Source organism: Pagrus pagrus (assembly GCF_965226575.1).
Source record: "Pagrus pagrus genome assembly, chromosome: 10".
Classification (NCBI taxonomy): Eukaryota; Metazoa; Chordata; class Actinopteri; order Spariformes; family Sparidae; genus Pagrus; species Pagrus pagrus.
In genome coordinates, this window is record NC_140194.1 from 23594398 (window position 1) to 23621946 (window position 27549).

A 27549-nucleotide genomic window follows, 5' to 3' on the forward strand; every position below is an offset into this window, starting at 1 on the left:
CATTTTTCTATAATATTTGCATGAGCAGAAAAGGATGCTGTTGCTGCTCCCTTATCATGCCTCCTATACGCATGAGAGCCTTCAGGCCCAGTCATGTTTTCTCTCAATCTGTTGTATGAAATCAATTTGCTAGTTTTAAGGGTTTAGGTGATGACAAAGTTTGATTTATTTTTTGTGTTAAATGTCAATGTGACTGTATCGGGTAGGTGAGTTCTCCTCTCATATTTAAATCATATTTCTTTATTATTATTATTATTATTATTATTATTATAATCATTTATATCATACAGAAAATCTTTACCTCGCAAATCTGAACACAATTCTTAAATTGCTTCTTGGCACTCTGTTACTTAGCCTCATCAGGTCAGTGCTGCAGGTCCTCAGGAGCAACTTCCAGGCTGTACTTCATTGTCTCAAGTTATATTATTTCAAATAGAGAGCAAATTAAATTTTAATTATCAGTCATGGGCCTCTTGGCCCATTTTCTATTTCAGAGCATGCCTTAGATCCTACATTTCTGCCACCTGTTGACTGACTACTCATAGCACGAGGTTACTTATGTGTGTTAATACCCTGATTTGTAATAAACAGGTAAATGTATAAGCGACACTGTAGTTTGGTTTCACTTAAATTATTGGTCTATAGCTATATAACAGGTTATAATTATTATTATTATTACTTAACATACTATTTCATTTTATGTGAAATTAATTAAAAGTTGTTGTGCTTGCTTAACTTTAGTTTTTTGTTGACACAATAGTTCATGATTAAAAAAATGTTTTATTAAAAAAAATGAAATTCTTCACATCTTACTGTATAACAGCACAATATATTTGGACAACTGTGGTCTGGTGCAATAATTAAAGTAAATAGATTATCTCAACACACACAAGCGTCATAGGTCTTCTACCACACTCACAAGCTGGAATTGGAATCCCTGCATTGAATGTGTGTTGCTTACAAAGCAGAAGTTAAATACGGGACACAAGCCAAATATGGTTAGGAAGACAGCAGATGCTTACACCAGTTTGGTATTTGCTGCTACGACATATATCCTGTGTTTCAGGTTTCCATCAGCACATCTCAAATTTCTGATAATCCCTACTTAGAATAGGTAACTTTTATTTTAGGTCTTTTTTACAAACTGTATATTCATTGGTTTGCGAGAACTCTTAAAACATACCAGCTACAGTAAAAAACATATGTAACATCTAATCTTTATCTCAGATTGATTCATTTGTTTGATTAAAAAATACAAAGTTAAAATTCTAAAATACAACAATTTCGATGTAGATAGTTCTGCAATAAATAAATCATGTAAAATATATATCTCTAACTTGTGATAAGGTATAAGAGATATATCTGTGGTATTCACACTCATATGTCAAGCCATTAACACGTTAACTGACTCTGCAGACAGAGCTTCAAGTCCATTTTTGGCTCCATGCACATCACTGCACTTTGAATGTCAGCCATTCTGGTTGTTGAGCAACATCATTTTTAAATGTCACAGGCAATAGTGTTGAGCCTGCAATGTGAAAAACACTCAAGAAATATCCACTTTAAACTATCACCCAACATAATGACATGATGTTGTAATTTGTAATCTGAAAATATCCCTGTCATATAGAGCGATTAAAATTTAGAAATGTTTAATTTACTTTGATATCAATAATCACTCATATCACACTTCTAAGCATGCAGGAGTTATGTTTGAGTATATGGTCAAATGTGTGCATGTAGCCAATGTTTTTGTCGTCGTGTCGAGACGCCTGAAAAACAGCTGTTACAGAACAGCTGACATACCGTCATATTTGATTTCTCCTTTACCATGTGATATGGAAATAGCAAGTCAGGTTCATTCACATGCTTGGCTTTATGGTGTGACTGATTTGACTAGTTCTTTTCCCCGCACATAAGGAACAGGCTTCTAGCAACCTTTCATGATAAGCAAAGGCATGAAAGTATTACAGACAACAGTTGAATAGCAAATGTTTAATCTTTATTGTTTCAGCATGGATTATATCATATTATATGATTCAAGACAGTGAAACACAGTGTGCTTTACTCAGCTGCATCTTTTCCCTGTAAAAAACAGATAAATGGTTTGTGTGAGTTTGATTTTAATAAGCTTTAGGTGACATTTAAAAAGTTAATTTTATAGTATTGCCTAATGCTGTGTAAAAGGTTGAATATAATACTGTTAAGAAACTGTTCTAACATACTGACAGACATAAATCAAAGAATAATGGGAAATATTTAGTTATTTTTCACGAAACCGACATATATTTACCTTGCCAGAGTCACGGCTCTTAGCTCTCATTTTGTTGACCTGGGACTCTGCAATGTCAGCACGCTCCTCAGCCTCCTCCAGCTCATGCTGGACCTTCCTGCACTTGGACAGGTGGCTATTGGCCTGCTCCTCCTGTAATACGAGACAGAGGCAGGTGTTCAAAAGTCCTACTAGGTCTAGTATACATGGAAAAAAAACTATGACATAGTATCAAGTTCCAACTTTTTCAAATAAATGTTTTGTCCTTACCGCTTCCTCAGCCTGCCTCTTGTAGGCCTTCACCTTGAGCTGCAGCTTGTCAACCAGATCCTGCAGCCTGGTAACATTTTTCTTGTCCTCCTCAGTCTGCAATAGAAAATATAGGTTTGTATGTTTAAATGTATTCAATGTAATTATGTTGGATTGATTTGTACTTTACATGTAAAATCTTGATGTAACCGTACCTGATAGGTGAGCTCCTTCACCCTCCTCTCATATTTGCGGACACCCTTAACAGCATCTGCTCCACGTCTCTGCTCACCCTCAACCTCTGTCTCCAGCTCGCGCACCTTCACAAAACCAAACATGTATATAATATTAAGAATGAATATGTTTTCTTACATTAGTTTGACTGTACAAATCTTGACAGAATTTTCTTACCCTGGACTCAAGTTTCTGGAGCTGCTTCTTGCCACCCTTCATGGCCAGGTTCTCTGCCTCATCCAGGCGATGCTGCAGATCCTTAACAGCAACCTCAAGGTTCTTCTTCATCCTCTCCAGGTGAGCGCTAGTGTCCTGCTCCTTCTTCAGCTCCTCAGCCATCATAGCAGCCTAGAGGAGACGATATTAAGTGTAAATTGGAAATATATTGAAAAAGCACATTTTAGTTGGATAAAAGGAGAACAAAGAGAATGTAAACCTACGTCAGTGATGGCCTTCTTGGCCTTGTCCTCTGCATTCCTTGCTTCCTGAACAGTGTCATCCACTTCACTCTGGATCTGGACCAGATCAGTCTCAAGCTTCTTCTTGGTGTTCATAAGGCTTGTGTTCTAAAGAGAAATAATATTAAGTACATTAAGTCATCACATGTTTGATTTTCCCATGTTGTTTAAACACTGGGTGGATTTTGAATAATTGAAGAAATGATGTGAAATGTGTTCATTCACCTGAGAGTGCAGAAGTCCAACACGCTCACTGGCATCCACCAGCTCTTGCTCAGCAATTTTGCGGCTTCTCTCCGTCTGTTCCAGAGCAGCTCTAAGTTCCTCAATTTCAGCCACCATGAGACCGTTTCTGCGCTCCACCATTGCAGCTTGTTCCTTGACGTCTTCCTGGGCTCTGACAGCGTCATCAAGGTGCAGTTGGGCATCCTGGTGAAATAATATCAGCAAATATATTTACATGGATGCCAAAATGTAGGTGCACTGACCATAGTCTGTACAACAACTGTATGTCTTACAGTACCTTAAGCTGTGCCTGCACATTCCTCAGCTGCTTCTGGGACTCAGAGGCCTGGCGATTGGCATGGCTCAACTGAATCTCCATCTCATTCAGGTCTCCCTCCATCTTCTTCTTGATTCTCAGGGCATCGTTCCTGCTCCTGACCTCAGAATCCAGAGTGCTCTGCATGGAGTCAGTCACCCTCTGACTGTTCCTCTTGATCTGCTCCATCTCTTCATCTTTCTCTGCCAGCTTCCTGTCCACCTCACCCTTAATCTGGTTGAGCTCCAGCTGGACACGCAGGATCTTGGACTCTTCATGTTCCAGAGTTCCCTAATTATGAAAAATAATTAAATATTAATCTTGAATTTACGATTTTATTTTGTTTTTTCACAGGTTTTTTTTTTTTTTCAAGAAGAAGAAGAAATGTACCTCAGCCTCTTCAAGAGCTGTCTGGATCTCAGACTTCTCTGTCTCCACCTGCTTCTTGGCCTTCTCCAGCTCATGGATGCTCTTACCAGTCTCACCAATCTGTTCAGTCAGATCTGAGATCTCCTCTGCAGAGAGATGCAAGTTTCATATTGTTAAGCCTCAAAATGTTGAACATAAATGCTTCATTACAACACATAAACATGTGTTGAATACATTATAACTTGTATAATGTGATTGAACTCACGCTGCAGGTTCTTGTTTTCACGCTTCATGGTCTCCAGTTGATCCAGAGCTTCCTCATAAGAGTTCTTCATCTTGAACAGCTCAGTGCCAAGAGAGCGGGCCTCTTTCTGAGATCCCTCAAGCTCTGCCTGACCCTCCTCATACTTCTGTTTCCACTCAGCCAACACCTGAATAGCACAATGAATACAGTTCAGTTTATGCAGCAATATAAAGATAAATAAATATGTAAACCATTGTTTTTGTTCGGCCACATGACGTAATGTAAAAGTTGCTACCTTGTCAAAGTTCCTCTGCTTCTTGTCCAGGTTAGCAGCCAATCCATTGGCCCTCTCCACATCAATCATGAGGTCCTCCACCTCACTCTGAAGCCTCTGTTTGGTCTTCTCAAGAGAAGCACACTTGGAATTCACTGCCTCAATCTGCTCCTCAGCCTCCTGGAGACGCTGGGCCAGCTTCTTCCTGTTTGAAATTGGTGTGGACATCTCTCAATGAAAAACTTAATACCAAATTATTTTACAGATGTTTTTGCATGTATGAAATAGAAACAATTACACATGTCCAGAATCTTGATGAATATATGAAAGCAGTGCTGCAATCTTTAATGTGTTTATTGTTCGTTTGTTACTCACTTGGATTCCTCAAGCTCCTCAGTGCGCTGGATAGCATCAGTTTCATACTTAGTTCTCCACTGAGCTACCTCACTGTTGGCCTTGGACATTCCACGCTGCAGCTCAGCCTTGGCCTCCTGCTCCTCCTCAAACTGCTCCCTCAGCAGATCACAGTCATGGCGGGCTGATTGCAGTCCATGGGCAAGAGCATTCTTGGCCTGGTGTAAGAAACAATATTCAGTGTGCAAAATGTCTAAATAACACATGATGTTTATCAGTGCAATTGATGATTTCTTACCTTAACCTCCTCTTCAGTCTGTCTCTTCAGCTCCTCAATCTGCTGTGTGAAGGCCTGTTTGCCTCTGGTCAGCTGGGAGACAAGAGCTTCTTTCTCTTCAATTTGACGGCTGAACTCACCTTGTGGGAAAGATGTCATGATACAGATTAGTATGTGTCCCGTTTCTCAATAATACACAACAGATAATTCTCTGACAACTTATAAATACCATTTTCTGTCAGGAGACGTGCTTTCTGTCCACTCATGTCATTGATCTGACGGACATTTTCATCATTCTTGGTCTTCAGTTCACTCAGTTGGTCCTCAAGAGTACGGCATATCTTTTCAAGGTTTCCCTGGTAAAGAAAAAAGAGAGCACATCAGCAATCAGATTTATATTATTTACTTCATTTATTATACTAATTATGGTTTTTAAATGCCATTTAATGTATTGTGTACCTTTGCTTTAGCAACAGCCTCCATGTTACTGGCGAGGTCATCAATCTCCATCTTGTATTCACTCTTCTCCTTCTCAAGCTTCTGCTTGACACGCTGGAGGTTGTCGATCTGCTCTCCCAGCTCAGCAACGCTGTCAGCCTGCTTCTTGCGCAGAGCAGCAGCAGTGGCTTCATGCTGCAGAGTGGACTCCTCCAGATCACGACGGAGCTTCTGGAACTCAGCCTCACGCTTCTTGTTCATCTCAATCTGAGCGGCAGTGGCACCACCGGCCTCCTCTAGCCTCTCACTGATCTCCTCAAGTTCCCTGGAGAGGTCAGCTCTCTGCTTCTCAACCTTGGCACGAGCAGCACGCTCAGCCTCAATCTCTTCTTCCAGTTCCTCAATACGAGCCTATTGAATGTAGGATTTTTTTACTTTTAGTAAACTTTCAAGTTTGATACAAAAGATGGGAAATGTATGCAGTATTCTTTCATGTAACAAAATGTGTCACCTGAAGCTCCTTGATCTTCTTCTGAAGCTGAGCACCCATTGACTGCTCATCCTCAATCTTGCTAAGGAGCTGACTGACTTCAAAGTCCTTCCTGTTGAATAATAAATAAAGCACATAGTATGAGTTCATATCGTGACCATTACTTTAAAAAGAGTGGTTGTTTTACAAATTCAAAAGCATTGTTACTTTTTCAGTTTCTCATCAGACTGCTGCTTGTCATTCTCAAGATCCATGATGGATTCCTGGGCCAGTTTCAGATCACCCTCCAGCTTCCTCTTGGCTCTCTCAAGGTCCATACGCAGCTTCTTCTCTTGCTCCAGAGAACCCTCAAGCTAAACAGTAACACAAGTTTTAAATCATCACGTTCAAGGCAAATTTTGCTTCAGCAATCCAAGTGAGTTTGTAAACTTACATCATCCACTTGCTGCTCAAGCTTGGTCTTGGCCTTGGTCAGAGTGTTGACTTTGTCTTCCTCAGCTTGCAGGTCATCAAGAGTCTGCTGATGAGCCTCCTGAAGGGCTTTCTTTTCCTTGGTCAGCTTAGCAATGCTCTCATCCTGAGAGGCCATCTCCTCAGTCAGGTTCTTCACCTAAGATTGCAAGAAATATGTTGTTATTACATGGTAATCTTTAAATGTTACTTGATATGCTAAACATATTGATATTTACCAACCTTGTTCTCAGTGGCATGTTTCTCCTTCTCCACTTTGGCCAAGGTAAGCTCCAGGTCATCAATATCCTTCTTGAGCTCAGAGCATTCATCCTCCAGCTTTCTCTTCTTGGCAGTGAGCTCAGCATTGATTTCCTCTTCATCTTCCAGTCTCTCAGTTGTCTCTTTGAGTTTGGCCTCCAGCTGGATCTTGCTCTTGATAAGTCCCTCACATCTCTCCTCAGCATCTGTCAGATTCTCTGATTCCTAGTTTGTATGAGGAAAATAGATGTTAGCATTCAACACTGAAAACATGGAAAAGCACAACTCTCTGTTGATGGGTACTTACAGATGCAACTTGCAGCTGCAGGTCATTCTTCTCTTGCAGCAGGGACACCATCTTCTCCTCCAGTTCCTTCTTCTTGGCCAGGGCAGTAGCCAAGTCTGACTGCATCTTCTCATAGTTCTCCTTCATCTGTTGCAGCTCCTTCTCAGTTTCAGCACTCTTCAGCAGAGGCTTGATCTTGTAATACACCTTCATCCATGGCCAGTGTTTCACATTCATGAATGAGCGGACGTTGTACTGGATGGTAAAGACGGCGTCCCTGTGGACAAGAAGTTGCTATTATAGACATAAGTACATTTTCATTGTTGATGTTCCCAGTGTGCACTCAAAATAAGCTGTATTAACATGCCTCCTCTCCGTCATCTGAACAAACTCCTTTCTCATGAGGTAAGCACGGCAGAGAGCCTGAGTCATGGTGACTAAAGCTGCCAACTTGTCATCTCTCATCTCCTCAAGGGTACCCAGCAGACCGGCCTTGAAGAACACCTGAACAACAAAATTAAGAATTTTAATTTATGTCTGCACACTTTATAAACTAGAAACTAAACTAGAAAGGACGAAGTGAGCGCACACCCCATACAATCATCTGCCTTATTTTTATTAAGAAACATTTTTTCACATTTAATACAGCTCTCGGGATCTCAGATCTTTATCAAAATGCTGTAAACATCGGAAGACAATTATGCATAATGGCTGATAGCAGCTTTGCAGAGTCATTATGAATGTATTTGGTGAAAATCTGACTGAATTATTTAGGTGGAGTAAAGGTATTTTCTCCCAAACTCAGAATAGGTGAGCAATAGTAAGAATCAAGGGCAGAAATAATTTTGCATCTCAGTCCCTTGTTTTTAGGGCAATAATGCAAAATGTAATGTTCATCGATGGCCACATGATGGTACTATTTCACTGGATCCTTTACTTGTTCTTCGGCCTATGTTCTTATTTCCTATCACAATCATTTAAAATTCGGTAAACAGTTTTCAAGATGCTATTTTATTATATAGACAAAAGTTGGACTAAAAAACAACCAAGATGTAGATATTCTGCCAGAAAAAAAACACATTGGACTGGATGACATGCCCTCTTGTTCAGAAAACTGAATTATGTGAATGTCATCAAGATGCCTACCTTGGTGTGTCCAAATCTGTACTGGTCATGATCAACATCAATTGATCCAAGCAGCTTCTCTGAAGCCTTCTTGTTATCAATGAACTGGCCCTCAGGGATGACACTGGCATTCAGCACCTTGTACCTTTTTATCAGAGGTTAATGGTTAGTGTGGAAAAAACAAAACAGCAGTGGGTATTTACATTATATTAAAATAACAATTGTTACCTCTGCTTGAAGTCAGCATAGAGGATTCTGCTGGGGAAACCTTTCCTGCAGATTCTGATACCCTCCAGCACACCGTTACACCTGAGCTGGTGGATGACCAGGAAGTTCTCCATCAGACCTGTAGAAAAGACATTTCTCAATTACTTCTTTGAATGAAGAGTGTCTTTGTTAAAGCAGCACAACATGAAGTAAACATTACCAGTAATACAAAACCACACCTCACAGAATCTATTGAGATTATGTTGTCTGTGTACCTGGAGTCTTTGACTCATTGGGAATCAGGCAGCGCACAAAGTGAGGATGGGTGCTCCTCAAGTTAGTCATCAGCTTGCCCAAGTTCTCCTATAGATCCAAAATGATAACACTTGTCATGAAATGTCACAATTGTACGGTTCAGTATACGGCTTAGATATGATTTTACAGCCAAGTTTGCAATGTTAAACCTTACCCTGAACTGTGAAGACACAGTCTGCATGGAACCACCCTTCTTCTTGCCTCCCTTCTTGGCACCACCGGTCTCTGTTGACAATTTTATGTAGACATGTTTTGTTTGAAAGAGACATAAAATGTACATGAAAACATCCTTTAAGAGTATACTGTAGTTAGGATCATACCCTCAACAACTGGAGGATACAGAACCGGCAGCAGCTTAACTGAGGACTTCTGGTACAGCTGGATAACAGACTCATTCAGTGGGTCCTTGTTCTTGTCCAGCCAGCCAGAGATGTTGTAGTCCACGGTACCAGCGTAGTGCACCAGTGAGAAGTGGGCCTCAGCCTTGCCCTTTGCTGGCTTTGGCTTCTCAAAAGCTCTGTTTTTGCCAAGATGCTGGTCATACAGCTTGTTCTTGAAGGATGTGTCTGTGGCCTTGGGGAACATGCACTCCTCTTCAAGGATGGAGAAGATACCCATGGGCTTTAAAAAGTGTGAAGAAATATGTCATTTAGTGATACATTAAGTCAAATGAAAAACAATTAGAATCACAAAATGTTTAAATGATTACCTTCTCAATCAGCTCAATGCAGGCAGCCAAGTCCATGCCAAAGTCAATGAACTCCCAGATAATACCCTCCTTCTTATACTCCTCTTGCTCCAGGACAAACATGTGGTGGTTGAAGAATTGTTGCAGCTTCTCATTGGTGAAGTTGATGCACAGCTGCTCCATGCTGTTGTACTGTGAGGGTACAAAGTTTCAGCATTATACCTTGCAGGCAATAAGAATGGTTCTGTCATTTAAATCATTGGCTGTTGAATTGTTAGAAAAGATGCTTACATCAAAGATTTCAAAGCCAGCAATATCCAGGACACCGATGAAGAACTGTCTTGGCTGTTTAGTGTCCAACATCTGGTTGATACGGATGACCATCCACAAGAACATCCTCTCATAGATAGACTTGGCCAGGGCAGGCACTGAGTTGTTCACCTGAATAAAAACAATGAATATGAAATGATTCAAGTCAGTCAGCCGTTTTGGTTTTTTTTAATGATGGATTACTGTTATTTTGAATTTCCTTTAAAGAGACGAATTAGGTAAAAGAATCAAACCTTAAAAGTTTAATATTCTACTTTGAGCTATTTGTTAACATACAAGGAACTAATCAAAACGAGTGCATCTGATGCCATGAACCAACAGTGGACTACTACTCAATGCAAAACAAAAAATGATACCGGTGTATCTCAGTTACCTGAGGTACAGTCTGTCCCTTGGTGACAAACTCATTTCCGACCTTTACTCTGGGATAGCACAGAGCCTTCAGCATGTCAGCAGAGTTCAGACCCAGCAAGTAAGCAACCTTGTCAGCATCTGAAAACAGTTCAGTGATTTACCGTCAATTCGTTTAGTATGTGACTGTCATTTTCCATTATAATGTCTTCTGCTGTTGTTCCTAAGCTTTTCACTTTGTGTTGACAGTTAATACTCACCCTCTGTGCCATCAGGCTCAGCCTGCTCCTCACGCTGCTTCTGCTTGAACTTCATGTTACCATGGTGGAGCACAGCACCAGTCATCTTGTAGATGCTCATCTTCTCTTCACCAGTGAAGCCCAGGATATCAATAGCGTTCTGTTTTCAAAAGAGGTTTCCACACAAAACATTATCACTCTTGAAAATACTTTTAGAGAGAAGAGAAGGGAAGAGAAGAGAAGAGCCGTTTTGATATTGCATTTCACAAACAAAATATTTAGGTATTTTAAAGCGATCACTCACATCAGTGGCTTCCAGCTCAACTTTGTCATCAATGCTGGCCACAGTAATCTGACCCTGGCTGCACATGGGGAAGTCGTAGGGGTTGGTTGTAATGAGTGACATCTCTGCACATCAAAAAGAGATGACAAGCTTATTAGATTGTTCTGGATGAAAACTGTAAGTAGGTTTAAGGTTGTGCACCACAACTGTTTACCAATCAACTCAGGTTTGTGGTTGGTCATCATCTGGTAGAAGATGTGGTAGCCTCTTTCATCGGGAAGCTGGAATGTCACTCTAGACTTCTCCAGCAGATCTATAAAAGTTGTTCATAAGTTAAAGCCTGGCCAAAGGTCAATCCCAATCATTTGTATGTATTAAGAGAATTGTCACTTACATGTCTCAATATCAGCACTGGACAGTTTGCCAGTTGTGCGGAAATGGATCCTGATGAATTTACCCTGTTTGGAACAAAGACATTTTCAACCGACACCTAATCATGTTTAAAAAGACCTCTTTCATGTGTAGAAATCCCTCCATACTTACGAAACGAGAAGAGTTGTCATTCCTCACAGTTTTGGCATTACCATAGGCCTCCAGCAGAGGATTGGCTGCAATAATCTGATCCTCCAGAGAGCCCTATAATCAAGGTTTAGAATTGATGTCAGAAAATGACCGGAAAAATAATCAGTTTTCAAGGAACACTGAATTGTAATCATCATGCAGTAACATACTCCCATCTTGGATTCCCTCTTCTTCTCTCCACCTGCAACTGAGATTGTTGCGAAGTACTGGATGACACGCTTGGTGTTCACAGTCTTTCCGGCACCAGATTCTCCACTAGGTATAGAGACAGACTTTTAATAATTTGATCAATATATTTGATTATCTTTCACAAAGTCATCAAATGTGTAACTTACGTGATCAAGACAGACTGGTTCTCCCTATCTGTTAAATGAAAAAGAAGGGACTTAAGTAGGTTTTCCTGCAACAGAAACTTCATATACTGATAAATACTACTTTGTTATATTATTGACTTACCAGTAAGCATGTTCTGATAAGCGTTGTCAGAGACGGAGAAGATGTGGGGAGGAGCCTCCATACGCTTCTTGCCTCTGTAGGCATTTACAACTTCCATATCGTACACTGGGAGCCACTTGTAGGGGTTCACAGTGGCACAGAAGAGTCCAGAGTAGGTCTAAAAGTGATCATAGAGAATCAACAGTTAACCGTATTCATACTACAAGTATAGCCATTTTCAATTTTTCTCTTTTTCTTATTTGGCAGACTGTCTTACGTAGATCATCCATGCTGCATAACGCTCTTTGAGGTTATACAGCACAGAGGCTTCATTGAGATGGGTCATCATGGCCATGTCCTCAATTTTGTCGTACTTGGGAGGGTTCATTGGAGTGACGTCCTCTTCTTTAGCTACCCTTTCCTGAAACAGGACATATGTCACATTGAGAACTGATCATCATGAATATTAGTTGACACTGAATTCGTGATACCAACCTCCTGAGTGTCCAGGACTTTGACGGTGATTTTGTTACCATCTTTCTTGATGATTGCTCCCTTCACGTACAGCTCCTTAGTATCAGCAACGTAGCAGGCAGCTTTGGCATCAAAAGGTTTGTTTTGAGCCTCAATTCTCTCCTTCTCTGGCTTACGGAGGTAGATGGCAGCTTTGCCATAAATGGCCATCTCGGCGTCCGTACTCATGGTTGCGGCTTACGTCTGTTACACAGTGACATAGAATTGCCATGTTAGGCCAATGTTTTAAATTCATGTATTTAAACAGCACTTGAAGTTGACATATTTTCAAATAGTAGACAGACATAGTAAAAGCCGTTCAGACTGACAAACTGATTGTTGTTGCATTTAAAACTAACTGTTATCCGAATAGGGTGAACAGCACCTGAACCTAAATTAAACATCCCTCAATTTGTTAACTAAGCATGCTCATCCTTTTGAGGGCCTTGGGGGTTGGATCTGATCCCAGCTGACATTGAGCAGGAGGCAGGGCAAACCCAGCACACAGGGCTGTCACATAGATACAGACAACCATTCACGCTCACATTCACACCTATGGGTAATTTAGAGTTGCCAATTAGCGCAGGCACAGGGAGAACATGTAAGCTCCACACAGCAAAGCCCCAGCTGGTACAGCAGGCTCAAACCTAGAACCTTAATGCTGTGAGGCCCGCCAATGCATCACTGTGCTGCCCTCTCATTAAACATACAAATACGTAACCATGTTAAAAAAGTAATCACTGGTAAAAGTTGTACCTACCTTCCCCTTCCCCGTAAAGAATGTTTTATTCCAGAATCCTGTTGAAAACATTGTTTTCATCAGTGCAGGAAACAACAAAATGTTAATTGTAAAAAAAAATATATATATATATGTCTACCAATATTATGTTGTAAAGGGACAAGGAAAACATGCATTTATGTTGTGTGAGAATTTAATGGAGTGCACTGAATAACCATACATTCATATTTTGTAAACCAATTTCTGAAATGAGGGAAAAAGGAAATTGCTGAAATGTTAACAGCAGATAACCTCACCACAAGCAGGAACTTCACTGGTCTTCTGCCACACACTCTGAAGCTCTCCTTGGACTCCTTATATCCAGTCTGGTTTGCTTACAAAGCAAAGCTTAAAGCAGGCTAACGTGCCAAATAAGGTCAGAAGGACAGCTGTGACTTAAAGCATTTGAAGAATTTCGCTGGCACTTCATCTGGGAGAATCCCTAACTGAAGCAAATATCTTTTTGTTGTCTTTTAAAACATTGGATATATGTATATCTATCCAAATAAGCAGGAGATGAATATGTGATTCAAATGTTTACATCCAACAATAAGCTGTAATTATCACTCACATCTTAAGGTATTAACACTTTTAAGATTCATTCCATGAGTGTGCTACATTGCCCAGTTCACTACTGTTCTCTTCAACTTCTCTAAAATATCAAAGGACTACTAGGAGAAAACTATAATAATAATAATAATATATGTATTTATTATTATTATTATTATCATCATCTTTATTATTAAAGTTATTTCACACAAATACATTTTAGGAAAGTTCTTAAGCTATGAAAATGCCTGAGCAGAATATTTTTTTTATCTGTAATGATGTATTTATACAAGATTTCACCATTTTGAAATTCAATAGCTGGCATGTCTGTCAGCTATTGAATTCATTATAGGTGGATGACAGTTTATTTCATGGTCTCTAATTGTTTGCTTTTGAAAAGCTGGTGGCTGGGGTACAAGCATTTTTTTGTGCTTGTTTTGTAAATTTTTTGCCCCAAATAAACCTGCTTGTGCTAAGGCAAGTGGAGAAATGTTGTTTTTATACAGATTAGGGTCACACTAGCTTTGGTACATCCCATGATGATCATGATTTTCCAAGCTCAGTTGAAATTGCAAGAGTTAAGAGGAAAAACCCACACTAAAGTTTGAATAGTTGGGAGCATAGTGGGCTTCTTCAGGAAACATATTTGGCTCCATCACAGCTCAGAACAGATTTTTTTTACATTCTACTTCAAGTTACTGAGTTTTAATGCTGCACATGATTTTACAGGACTCCTGCTGTTAACGTCCTCAAGGACATAACATAGTAGAATAACTTTGATTGAGTGATCAGGGTGAGCCAGTTGTCTATTAACTGGGGGTGCAAGGAGGAACACATGTTACTGTATGTCTCTGTGACCTGAGTGTGTATGTTAGGTGATCTCTGTCTTACTCCATCATGTAATTTGAGTAGTTGAAAAGATTGCAGTGTGTAGGTGAAAGAAGGGGGCATATTATTAAAGAGTGGGAGGGGACACAGCTTGTCCTGGATTGGTTTACTGTGTACTGACTAATTGAAAAGGAAGTTCTGACCAAAACTGAATACTGCTTTAAACTGCAGGAGGCATGCTGTAAGTGTTAACAATATTTATACCAACACTATTTGTACTCTGCATCTAGCTTGCACTTGCTTGACTTATATGGAGACATTGAAGGTTGTTGTTCATTGATGCTTGTTATATTTTTATATACTTATCTTGCATGTACATTATAATTAAATGTTAATTTTACCTATTTTTGTTCAGCTTTGTTGTCGTTTTTTGCTGAATGTTTATTTATTACTTCCTAAAAAATGTTCTATGAACTGTGTGTAACTTTAAGAGCAATGAAAAACCCAAGTCAAATTCCTTTTATGTGTGCATACATGTACTTGGCCAATAAAGCTGGTTCTAATTCTGAAGAAAAAGTTGCTACTCTGCTTTTCCTTACCTGGATGTCACAAAATGCCTTTAATCAGTGTATTGATGGGTGGTTTTACAGAATTGGTTGAACATATGTTTGTCTATGTTGTTAAAGATCCAAATGCCCAAAGACAATGATCCAAATGCAATTTTCATACAAATGTACAGTCTACCTAAGCTATGCTGCGTTAGAGAAAATAAAGTGAAATAGTTAGGGTGCATCAAGTGTGAGGTACAGTGGAAGTACATTGAACCTCTGACATCAAATAAGACATCCATGTTTTGGCTGACAAAATCACATTCCTTCCGACCTTGCTACATTGAGAAAATTAACACTTTTTAATTTATTCAGTGTTTGAATATAAATGCCCATTGTGAGTTGACTAATACTGCACTATAAAATCTGAAAAAGTGATCTTACTTTAAAAAGTCAAGGAAACCAGTTACCTCAAAATTAGAGTAGACCAATAATTTTAAGTTTTTTGTACAATTGAAATTTAATAGTTGACTTTACTCTGTAATTCTGAGGCAATCAGTTTCCTGGCCTTTGAAAGTAAAGTACGGTATACTGCAGATAGCCACTGGAGGGCTAACTTCAATAGGTAACTGAGATGTCTACAAGCTGTGATTTGTGAACCATACATCACCATATGGCACAGGCTAGTCACGCTCACCCTATTATTTAGCTTGATGCTTAATATGCTTCATTCAGAAAATTGAGAGAAACAGGTTTCTCATATATAAATGCTTCATGTCGAATTCTGTTTAGGATGACTTGATGTTAAGGTGACGGTTCACCCACCCTTGCAGTCACAGTGAGCATGCATTTGATTGATAACTTACAGCAGAGCCCTCCTACTCCAGAGTTTACCTAATTTTGTCTGATGCTACAGTCATAATATCTGTTACTTTTGAAAGAAAAAGGTCTGAGATACTATTTGTATGGCTCACATTCTGACTTGTTTTCCTATTCATTTATGCATGATGATATCTTAGCTGAATTCAAACAAGAAGTTACATTTTTAAAGCCACGTCTTAATTGAGAATCTGTATCATCAGTCTATGGATTTGGTTTGAGTCCCTAAAGGAATCTAACGAATTCCCATCCTCCAGCACTGTCCCACTAGGAGGATGGGCATCATCTGCTCATTTAGTACAACAGTCTGTTTACAAAGAGTGCAAGTCCATGAATCATTCAGAAATGTAATAAATGTTTTATTTCATTACATGTTTCCTTAAAAGGTCACTTTACATGTGTTGTGTCGCACTGATCTAATTACACCAGCTCAATGTAATGAGATAGGTGTCAGGAGTACTTCGAAGGAAGAGACAAGCTGGGAGGTCAGAGGTCGGGAGGGGTAGTGTTGTGGGAGGGGTGGGAGTTTCGAGGCACACAGCAGTTGTTGAAGCTATATGTAAAAAGACAGTCAGCTGATGAGTTGCCAAACTGAGAACATGGTATAGAAAAGCTTTGCCCACTCATGGTAGAATCTATTTGCGTCTAACAGAAAAACAAGGATAACGGAGACTGCAGCTCACCAAAGGTAGAGGGGGGAAGAGCAGATTGAATGAGCATCTTGCTTGTTCAGGGTACAAATTATCTTTGAGCCTTGTGGCGATCCATTATTGGAGCACTACAGCAGGTGTGAACACAGATCAGGGGTGCTTCATACATACATTTAAATATATGATACTGACATTACATCCCCACTTCTTTTTCTCAATTATGGCAAAAGAACTGGTTATAATAATAACTTGTCATCTCCTCTCAGAAACTCAGACTGCTTAAAACCAGTTTATAGATCCAAATTTGTATTTATATTGGTGGAAAAAAATCATATTACATAGCTAAAAAATGAAAGCCATAGCTTAAGAGTCTCCAACTCTTTCTGCAATGGATCCTGAGGGGACTGGGGCTCTTCAGTTAAACAGCATAAGACACATGGCAGACTTCCAGTCAGTGCTTGTGCCTCTCTCTGAAAGATTTGCATCTTCCGTAGTAAGACTGGGCTTTTTGCAACCTCGCTGTACTGAAATAATTGAATAATACACGTACATTTTATCAAGTACTGTGCAATTTTGAGGTTCCTTGTGCTTTACTGGAGTACTCTTTACGCACTACTACTTTTTATATAATAACTTCAGCTACTAGTTACTTTGCAGATTGTGCGCTGCATCAAAGTAAAACATTTTTAATTGATTTTATTGGCAATTGGATAAAAAAAATTAAAAAACACAAATTCCAAATCTGATCAAATTCTGATCCGATAATCAGAAAAATGCTGAATGTCAGATACGATAATCAGTCAGGCTGATAATTAGTTGAACCATAGTATATATAGTAAAGTACAGACATGTAAATATTGTATAGTTTACGATTACTTATGCTTTTCATACTTGATTACATTTAATATCAGATACTTTAAGACTTTTACTCAAGTACTATTTGTACGGTTGCCTTTCACGTTTGCCAAAGTTATATCTTAATACTTTTAATCAAGTATGACTTTAGGATACTTTTTTGTACAACACTGCTGAACATTAAATGAGACCTTATTCAGATTGAGTGAGTTACTCAGCAAGCCACAGACACTCATCTCCACCCTAACGACCAGTAAACCTTATGAATCATTGTATTGTCTGAGCAGGGATCATCTGCTGTCCCTCGTGTGCAGCAGGAGCCGGACCCTGTTCCTGACAGCCGGGCAGCTCTGCGGCACACTGCTTGTTTCATGTAATAACACTGGACCTCATCTGTCTCGCCCCTGCTTCAAGAGCCTGAGCACAACATTTGTGAACTCAATAAATCATCTATCAAAACGTCCCTCCCGCCAGGATGAATTAAACCCATGAGTTATAGAGTATGTCCACAGATCTATCTACCGTGTGTCCGTGTCCTCGCACACCAGCTGCCTGGCAGCAGACCTGAATTGCTGTTGCTGCGCAGAAAACGAAACCAAAACTATATTCCCTGCCTCAGTTTCGTTTTTAAATAATAGGCACCATGGCTGCAGACAGATGCAGTCTACGACAACAGTAGTCGGTAAGTGCTCCTTTTATTCAGTAGTATAAGCTAACTTTTAGACGACGATGAAGTGGCTCAGGTAACGAGCACCGGAGCCCTCGTGTTTGAGTCAGCACAAAGCGATGCTCGTTACCTTACATGACCTCGAGGCTCTGAATGAGGGCAGAGCAGGCTGGAGGATACGAGAGGAGGAACACAACACACTTTCTATCGATTTTCATTGGCAATAGCCTACATTTACACGGAAGACGCTAGAGACGTAATGTCGGTCCTAAATAAATAAATAAAACTCTGCGCACGAGCTCGCTGTGTAAAAAAAAACTGCATTAAAAAGTGCTGCGTAGACGCGTGTCTCTTATCATCCCACGATCTGATGTCGCAGTCTGAGAAAGTCCTCATGAATGTCCATGTAAACACTACTTGTCGTATTAATGCTCCACAGAAACTAGTGAAACTAGAACGTAATCAACTGAATCCTCCAATAACTGAACAATTTCTCAAACAAAAGCCCAAGGGAAGGTGAAATAAAGTTGGTGAGATGCGTGTATAAAGTCCTGAGGGAGCCAACCAGAGCACGAGTTTGATATACAAGTTTTAGTGTATGAATGAGAGTGAAAAATGTCCATTAACTAGTTGAAGACAGCAAAATATACGCAATGAGATTAGCAACTTTGAATTAAAGATGCAGTATGTAAGAATTAACCACCTGTTGAGTTAAAAACAAATAACTGCTGCTAAGTGCGGTTGCCACTAGCTAGGTAGCTCAGTTTACCTTGCAGCTAGCAGCCCAGATGGGGAGTTTGGGGAAACAGGGCGGCGTTGGTCTAGCGCATGAGCTTCACACCATGGCAGGGTGGGGCTCGCTGGTTAACATGCTAAATTCAGTATATATCTGTGCAACATCAGAACTCTTACTCACTTTCTGTTGATCATTTTAGTTATTTTTTGAATGTTTGTAACTTGCATATTGCACATCAAACAAAAGAGGTGCAGTGTCTTGCTCTTGCATATGAAATGGACTCGTCTACTCCACTTTTCACTGTGACTTTCTGTGTGTATGATATGATGATTTAAGTGATCATCAGGTTCACAGCCCTCCAAAGTGGGAGTTATGATGCCTATGTTGTGTTTACATTTTCCTGACTAGTGGGAACAATAAGATTGTAGATGGCTCCGTATTAGTTGAACCTCTTTAAGGTATTTCAATCTGTGCGACCTGTTTTTTAAAAATGTTTTTAAGAAAAATTATGCAATTAAAGATGCAATATGTCCAAATTGGCCATATAGGGGCTACCTGTCACCACTATAACTGCTAACTGCTGCTAACTTCTGACTTGACTGCTGCTACTGTCAGCTTGTTAGCTCAGTTAGCCGTGCAGCTAGCCAGACTTCCAGGGAAGTGTTGGTGTTCACACTGTGAGCACAGAAGCTTTGGAGGGATGGGAAAAGAGGTTTTCAGGCACGAGGCTACCTTGTTAGCGTGCTAACTTGAGTATATCTCTGCAATACAATACATAGGCTAGATTTCTACATCACATCAATGCTTAATCTTAACATTGAATGTTTTTAATGAAATTGTTACATATTGCACCTTTAATTCTTTTTTCAATCTGAGGCTCATTGACCATGGCGCAGTTTCTGTGAAGAACATGTTAAACTAGTAAGGCACTCAGTAGAGCGCATACCTCCTCCAAAGTCCAACAGTCCCCTTTAATTCAATCCAGCCTCGTCCAACCAAACTTGATAGCCTCCATAGGTACCACCAACCTTAAAACACGTAGAAATTCCCGGAGAAATGAATGAAAATCTTGAAAAAAGCCCTACCTTGCAATTTAAAACAAAATCCTTGATCCATCCCTTTATCCAGTTCTCCATCAAAAGTTAATGGGGTCTATTGGCATCCAAGTTTCATGAATTTGTGTTCAGTAGGGCTCATTTATTATAGTTTCCCTAAAATACTTCATGTATTATGTTTGTGTACCAGCTGATGGAGTCTGACCATGGATGAGGAGTTTGACCCTGAAAATGTGAACTCCGTCTTGCATCAGGAATCCTCAGAACTGCTCACCATCATTAACAGTCAATTACCCACAGTCATAATGGAGTTGAGCCAAATGATGCCTGGTAATGCTGGTTTGAACATCAACCACCTGGCCTCTTCTGCAGCAGCACGAACAGAACACATTAGAGCAATGTTGGAGTATTTCAGAGCGGCCAGTGCTGCAGAATGCTGCAACTTCCTTCAGAGTGTGTGTATGTTGTGTGAGAACATCCCCATGCACCTGGAGTCGAAGCTCATGTCAGTGGCTTGGAATACACACAGTGAGTATAAAATGATGCTATGAATGTTGGCGAGTGGTGCTAGTCCCAGGCTAGTTGAGTGTTTACAGTTTGCAATGTGAGAGCGTCCTCAGTCACCCACACTCCGAAACTCACTTCAGTCATTTTGATGAGTCAGTGTTTAGCTTCATATCAATAAATCTTGAATGAGCCTCATATACATACTGTATCTCTGGGTTTAGGGGAACAAATTGCTCAGTGTGTCTTTACACAGCAGGAATAATGTGAATTACAATTTCATGTGCTGTAAAGGGTCATTCAACAAAGACCACACATGACATACACTGTGACTGCATACCTCTCAATAAGTTGCAACCGAAAGTGAAGTTTTTTTCTTTCTTTTTTTTTCTTGGGGAAGCACCTTCTATTATAGCACTTATTGTGGTGCAGCATCACAGCAAACAGCGCTGTTTTCTGCCCTAAGTGATTCACCACCTCTCCTGCATTTATACAGTGTCTTTGTTATAGCTCAGGATAAAACAGAACAAATTGGCATATAATGTTCATTAACTCTTTTGTGTTTGACTTGAATGAGGTGATCTAATATTCGGGTGATAAATTTTTAAAATGTGGTTATACCTGGTGGTCAAGCTTCTTCTGCTTAATAACTGTGGGAAAAGTGTGTTCTGTTTGAGCTGTACCTTCAGCACAGTGCTAACCCAGGAATGAGTGATTGCTGAAATGGGCACACACATGTGCTTGGCTTAACCTTTAGAGGCCATGTCTATTGTACACCTCCACAGTGTGGAGCATGCCAACATGACAACTTAAATTGTATTTTGATTTAATGCTCATATAAATGCTTTTGTTGGTTCAGCAGTGAAACATTTGATCACACATTTTCAGAGTTGAATTACCTTTTAATTTTAACCATTCAATATTTTTGCTGACCATAAATTATACATGTTTTTAGTTTCTTGCTCTGCCGTTCTCAAGCACCTGCAACCTTTTCAGGCACGGCCTCTCTTTTCTCTGTCCTTACTTACATGTCATTTGCCTGAAAGCCACAGATGCCCTGCATGTTGTTCTGTTCACTGCATGGAGTGGAATAATGAAAACTAAGTCATACTTACTAGCTCAGTGTGGTTGAAACAAAAAGTGTCTCTGTACTGGCTTGGCCTAGATAATGACTATCTGTTTTTTTGTTCAGCTGATGCCAAACAGCTGCCAGCCACAGACCCAGTGTCTCTGAGAAACACAGGTAGTTAACATTTGTCTCTTAATGTCTCATGTTTTATTTACTTGCATGCACATCATGGCCCTACACCCAATGATTTAAAAAGAGAGCGTTTCCTCAGTTCACTAAACTTTATGCAAGCTACTTCCACCACCTCAGTTATTGTTGACTCTGTGCAAAATCAAAGCAGCTCCCAAAGATGAAATACAAAGTAAGGCAAATGATCTAATGGTCTGTTTTTGTTGTGTTATCTCTATTTTCTTTATAGTAAAGCACCCCGCAGTAGATTTAGATACATTGACATACTAAAATGGAAAGTGAAAGGCAACTTTTGGGAGAAGCAGCGGTTTGTCAGAAAATAACAGTTTTTTCTTTTGTTTCAGTTTGGTAATCCCCAGATCCTCTAGGTGATTTAGAAACTAAAAGCATGGTGCTAAGAATTGCAAAGTATGCAACGTATGCTGAATTCTTGCAGTGTTCCTGATAGCATTAGTCTTTTTGGATGGTTTTATTTTGGTAACATTTTATATATACTGTATATTTATAGATTTTTCATACTTTCATACATTTTTTAATGCACTGTATGTTTTATATGTGTGTTTCTGTACTGTAGATGTTTGTGAAAATTCCAGTCTAACGGATAAGAAGTCGTCATTGCCGCCCTCAGAGCCACAGCTCGTCAAACGCCCACGGATTGGTAGAACATACACAAAGCACTCAACTGTGTTACATTGCAGCTACATTCACATGCACAAACCAACCTGGCAAATGGCCAATCGCTGGTTAAAGTCCATGGATACAGTGTGGCAGAGTCAGCCTTGTTGCCAATTTTACTTACTGGCAATTGCAGAACTGTAACAAACAGAATTAAAAAAACAACAACCCAAAGTTTGTTTTCATAGCTTTAAAACTGACAAAAAGCACACAAGGTCATTTGCTACTATATATCCTTTGTATTTTTAAAGATTTTATATTTTTTAAAACTTTGTCGGAGATGAGAAAAAAAACATTTCGACATTTCAATATAAAACATATGTTATGAGTTACATGGAATAAACCAGGAAGAGTGAAATCATTTTTGGTGTGTGTGCCCGTGTGGGTGAGCGTTTGTCATGGATATGCCTATGATCCGTCTTAAAATGCTGTATTCAGTTCTCATTAAAAAAAAAAGTGCTGCCTGCTACCAAAGTCAAGATGTAACCACATAATTGCGAACTGACTTTTATAAGACATAAAAAACATGGGCGAAATGACAAGTTATCATTCCTTGGTCATGTGTTAATTGAAGGAGTAAAGCAGGCATCTCAGCTATTTTTTAGACCGGGTATAACATTACCAGGGTCAGCCTAGGTCTCATGTTACTGAAGAACTAAAGCAGGCTTGCTTGAGTAACTAAAAACCAGCCCCCTATCAAATTTACGTTAACAGCATCAAATTTTGTTTTGAATAGTTTGAGTCATTTGGATTCCATGAGTCATTTTATTCGTCAGACTTTTTCAAATCAAATAAATCCTGTTTCTTGTATTATGACTTATTTGCCAGAAAAGTGTGTCTTTACACACAGGAAAACAGGAAATTGTCTGTTGAAACTGCAATTAAATGTAAAAAATAAAGAACAATCTGGCCCCAGGGGTGCGGCACATTAAAAATAGGGCTGCTGTTTACTTGTGTGTTGCAACTTTGCACCACCCCAAGAGGTGAGAGTGAAAGTTTTGCTTTGGAAACTATGAATAAGTTGTTTAAAGGTGACATATTATGCTCATTTCTGCTTGTTGACATGGGTCCTTGATGTCTAAATGGAATGATAGTAACATGCTTTGGTCGAAAAACCGAAGGATTGAGCACAGCAGGGTTGTTTACACACCAGTTTCACAGCCCTGCTCTCAGCGGCCTGTTTCAGTGACTTTTTTTCATTATGCTAATGAGCTACTGCGTGCGCTGCCCACTTCTTCCTGCCGACCGGAAGACGTGAGGACGGCATCGCGGGACCATGGCAACAAGCGCTACACAGCAACTTTCATTAAAGTTGAGAAAGAAAAAAAAAACAAAGAAAAAAAAAAACAACGAGCAATACACAGCGCGACGCAGCTTTTCTGTGTCCATGCCTGCATATAACTGATAGTAGCACAGCAGACATGTAGCAGGTAGCCCCTGTCTCCGGCTCCAAAACAAGGTAGTGACTGCTTTACTGCAGATAACGTTTTGGTACTCCCAGGTCTGGTCTCTCATGCCAGCAGCTAACGCTACAGGCTGTAGCATTAGCTGTACCGTTAGCTGTAGCCTACAGCTAACGCTACAGCTAACGCTACACACGTATTACATGTATACCAACACACAGAAAAACGGTCAGAGGACAGTCTCCCAGAGCCATGACATCTGCCAAACTACAGCAGCTCCTCGGGCTGTCACACAGTCAGCAGTGCATTCAGACAAGACACGCTTCTAGAAGTTTGCTTACACACTGTCCTTTAGCACAACATGCTAATGAATGAACGTAGCTCACTAGCTGTGAATAACAGACCAGTTCATACCGTCTCCTCTGTTTGTTCACCGCCGAGCAGCAGCTCACTGTCCGCGAACAACTGAGACATTTCACCTCGTCTCCTCCCAATGTTCACGGCCGAGCAGTGGTTCACCGGCTGGTTAGAAGCGATAAAATCTCAATATCCTAATTCATTTTCTCAATTCACCTTCATGTTTTAAAAGAGTGCTGATATGACAAATTAACGTTTCGTATCATTAACATTATCGTGAATCCTACGGCCAGTAAGCCCAACGTTGATAACTTCACATGTAATGTTAGTTCAGCCTCATATTTACACCCACGGTTAGCGTTAGCTCATGTGCTAAACGGCCAAAGTAACACAAACTATACTGTTTTTTAAATACTTACAGCTCCATCATTGACAGTGGGTATGAATCCATCTTTTAAGGGACAATCTCGTTGCCAGTCCAGCGTTGTACTTACTCTGGTTGCTGAAACAGTCCGACGTCAAGTGACTGGCACAGACCATAACGCTTCTGCTCACTGAAGCTGGGACCCTGGGACCCTTGGCCTCTTCGCTCTGACATCCTCTTTGGTAGGGAGGCGATGTAGCGAAACATGAGGATCCGTGCATCCGACGACACAGCAGCAGTGCTTGGCTTTCGGGTTGTACATGGTAGCGGTCAGGCTGTCGCGTACAAGTTAGCGAGGACGAGAAAATGGTGGATCCTCGTTCAGGTAGCTGGCGTAATGTGGGAGGAGATACGCAAAGAGTATGCAAAAGACCGGATTGTTACGTCACAATCCGGTCGAAATCCAAACGGCTCGTTTAGAGACTCAATTCCTGACTCTGCCAGGTACAAAATATTGACTAAGTTGTCAAAACTCATGCTTAGGGGGTGGGGAGGCACTCCGGATACGCAAATATACATACTAAAGCAAGGAAAAAGTCATTTTTGCATAATATGTCCCCTTTAAGCCTTCTTTTATAATGTCTCCTACCCACAGACCACTGGCAGCAGTACGTTGTTGCAGTGATGGATTTACTGCTGAGCAGGTGGGAGCGACTCAGTGAACTGTTGAGAGAGGTCCTGCTGGAGAATGTGTGGGTCAGCCCAAGAACGGTGATCAGAGGCAGGGACAGACCTGATAAAACTCCTGGATCAGCAGATAGAGGGAGCAGAACACCAGGTTACCATGAAGTCCTCTTACTGTACACCAAGAATCTGCTAAATATAACTGGAAATCTAATGTTTAGTTAAATATGGTAGATTTCGAAATAGTTGCAATATTGTGCGCGCTATTGAGAAAAACTGACATTTAAAGGGTTAAAAAAAGAAAATAAGAATACATCTTCTATGTAGACTTGGTCATACAGACACAAAACCTTCCTACTAATGCATAATTAAATCTGCTGTGCGTTAACTAAACATTTTATTCCACAAATTCAGAGTCTGATGGGGATTTGGGGTTTTCGGATACCAGAGTGACATTAGAGACCTTCCTCCAAGGATGTGCAGGAAAGGTGACTGTTCTTGTTGGCCAGTCTGGATCGGGAAAAACTCTGCTGATGTCTGTTTTAGGACAGCAGTGGGCACATGGACTAGTAGGTTGACATTTTTGTCATTATTCAGTTTCTTTTTTTTTGCAATTCTTTGCATTATCATGGATGCTCTATGCCAATCTGCTGGATCAGTTTCAGACTGCACAAACAAATAATTCTGAACAGACTTTGATCACTTAAATTTTTCCATCTCAACTTTATTGTCTCATTTTGTCTTTATTTCTCTCTCCCACATCATCCAGGGCCCTGTCCCTTCATCATTCCTGTTTGTCCTGCTAGAGTTTCGTCAGCTCAACTTGTTGTGCCACCCTCTTTCCCTGTCTGAGCTGCTATTCCGACACTACCTCCCTCCCAAAGGGGGCGACGATGAAAAGGTATGTAGGTAGCAATACCAGGACAGTACCTTTATAAATCCCAGAAAAGTGCCCGAAAGAGTTTGTTCCTGATGGAAACATTAATAATTTCCTGAAAATGTAGTCTTTCAAAGGAAAGAACCAAGTTTCTTCATACCCTAACTCGAACCCTTCATAAACTCCTTCATGCTACATAAATTGCAGAACATAAATACCTATATGCATGAACTGGAAGTGAGTTCTTTGAATTTGCGTCGGGGTAATTGTAAGCAGCAGAAAAATGATGATGATGATAACATAGTCGGCATCTTCACTTCAAAAGTTTGACATCAGGGAAACACTGTCAGTCCTTTGACTGCGTGTGAGCACCAAGCATCGAAGTTATACACACTGAGTCCACCTCTCCTCGTCCTGCTGTAGTCCTGTGATTGCTTTCTCATACATTGTCTTTGTTATTATTCTTGCATTGTACATACTGTATTGTGTCTTTCTGAGCAGAGAGCCATTGTGGATTACCTCCTCTCCAATCCAGAGCAGAGCTGTTGGGTGCTGGATGGCTATGATGAGTTTCACAGAAAACTCCCCAGACAAGAGGTGAAGAAAAAGCCACTGGACCCAGAAAAGCCTCTGCCTGTTAAAGACCTCATATCAGGGTTGTTGAATCGTCAGCTTCTTCCAGGATGCACTGTGGTGGTCACCTGTCGTGTACGCGATGTGAGTGATTTTGAAGGCATATCAGATAAAGTGGCGCAGCTGCGGGAGTGGGACTGCCATGACATCAAGGAGTATGTACACAACTACTTTAAAGGTAGGTAAAAGGTACTTTTATATTTATATATATTATATTTATAACTCAGCCAAGACAAACCTTGTTAGAAGCTGGAACCAAACATCAGACTCCTTGCACAGAGATAAACAACACAATCATTTTGGACCTGACAAACATTTTAAAATTATTGATTTACAATCATGATAATATTTTTGAGTAAAAACTTTCACTGTCCACCTTTCTACAAGCTCAGTAGATGTATAATTAAAAAAATGATTTGTCTACATAAACATGTTATTAATATGGTATGCTAGCCACTGCAAACTGTAGCTGGCTGCTGTTAGCTAGCTAGCTTGGTTAGCTGTAGATCTGGCAGAGGGCTGCCAGGAGCCAAACTTGCCAAGAAACCACCTTGGTACTGTTATTCCTTGTCATCAAAGTAGCCTCTGTCATTGTCAGATGCTGTGTTTCAGTCCAGAGAGCTATCTCTGAGATGGATTGTATACCGACAAGATCATGTACAGTATTAGAATTGATACACGGATACATTATATTCTATAGTTACAAGATAGGAAAAGTTAATGCAAAACATTAGCAAATGTATTCCTTTTCTGTACATGATCTGGCAAGGATTGTTATGGTTCTTGAAAAAAAAATTAATTGAGTGATATATACAGTAGTACTGTCCAATAAGGTTTTTTCTAACTTCGGTAAATTTCCTTTTACATAGTGAACTAATACATTTCCAGTGAATATTAACAATTTTGTATTCTTGATTTGAAAGATTTAGTTTGAGGGAATTGTTTATTTCTAATTAGCTCCATGGCTAACTGAGCTAACTACAG

At 40.1% G+C, this 27549-nt stretch overlaps 2 protein-coding genes across 4 annotated transcripts in view; one reads left to right on the forward strand and one right to left on the reverse strand.

The window, feature by feature from the left end:
* Positions 1–1980: 1980 nt before the first annotated feature.
* On the reverse strand, positions 1981–12469 carry LOC311263721 (myosin heavy chain, fast skeletal muscle-like). The gene is made up of 39 exons (XM_084363992.1): positions 12248–12469; positions 12030–12173; positions 11774–11930; positions 11653–11680; positions 11467–11572; positions 11279–11371; positions 11130–11193; positions 10950–11048; positions 10757–10860; positions 10474–10612; positions 10236–10354; positions 9824–9973; positions 9554–9724; positions 9165–9465; positions 8999–9069; positions 8805–8892; positions 8551–8668; positions 8344–8467; positions 7565–7701; positions 7219–7474; positions 6894–7136; positions 6634–6810; positions 6408–6553; positions 6222–6312; positions 5732–6121; positions 5502–5628; positions 5294–5412; positions 5017–5213; positions 4663–4846; positions 4389–4554; positions 4145–4269; positions 3737–4045; positions 3439–3642; positions 3196–3321; positions 2933–3103; positions 2737–2841; positions 2543–2638; positions 2294–2425; positions 1981–2085 (listed from the first exon to the last, which is right to left on the reverse strand). The coding sequence occupies exons 1-39, from the start codon at positions 12452–12454 to the stop codon at positions 2065–2067; spliced, it is 5805 nt and encodes a 1934-aa protein (XP_084220118.1). The 5' UTR covers positions 12455–12469; the 3' UTR covers positions 1981–2064.
* A 5518-nt stretch (positions 12470–17987) lies between these two features.
* Positions 17988–27549, forward strand: part of nlrc5 (NLR family, CARD domain containing 5) — a 38637-nt gene continuing 29075 nt past the window's right edge. For all 3 annotated transcript variants that reach the window (XM_084363994.1, XM_084363996.1, XM_084363995.1), the window contains exons 1-8: positions 17988–18034; positions 20001–20338; positions 21507–21557; positions 22147–22230; positions 25027–25209; positions 25470–25624; positions 25825–25956; positions 26434–26743. In XM_084363994.1, the coding sequence (XP_084220120.1) occupies positions 20017–20338; positions 21507–21557; positions 22147–22230; positions 25027–25209; positions 25470–25624; positions 25825–25956; positions 26434–26743 (1237 nt within the window). In that variant the 5' untranslated portion in view covers positions 17988–18034; positions 20001–20016. The remainder of the gene's footprint in view (positions 18035–20000; positions 20339–21506; positions 21558–22146; positions 22231–25026; positions 25210–25469; positions 25625–25824; positions 25957–26433; positions 26744–27549) is intronic.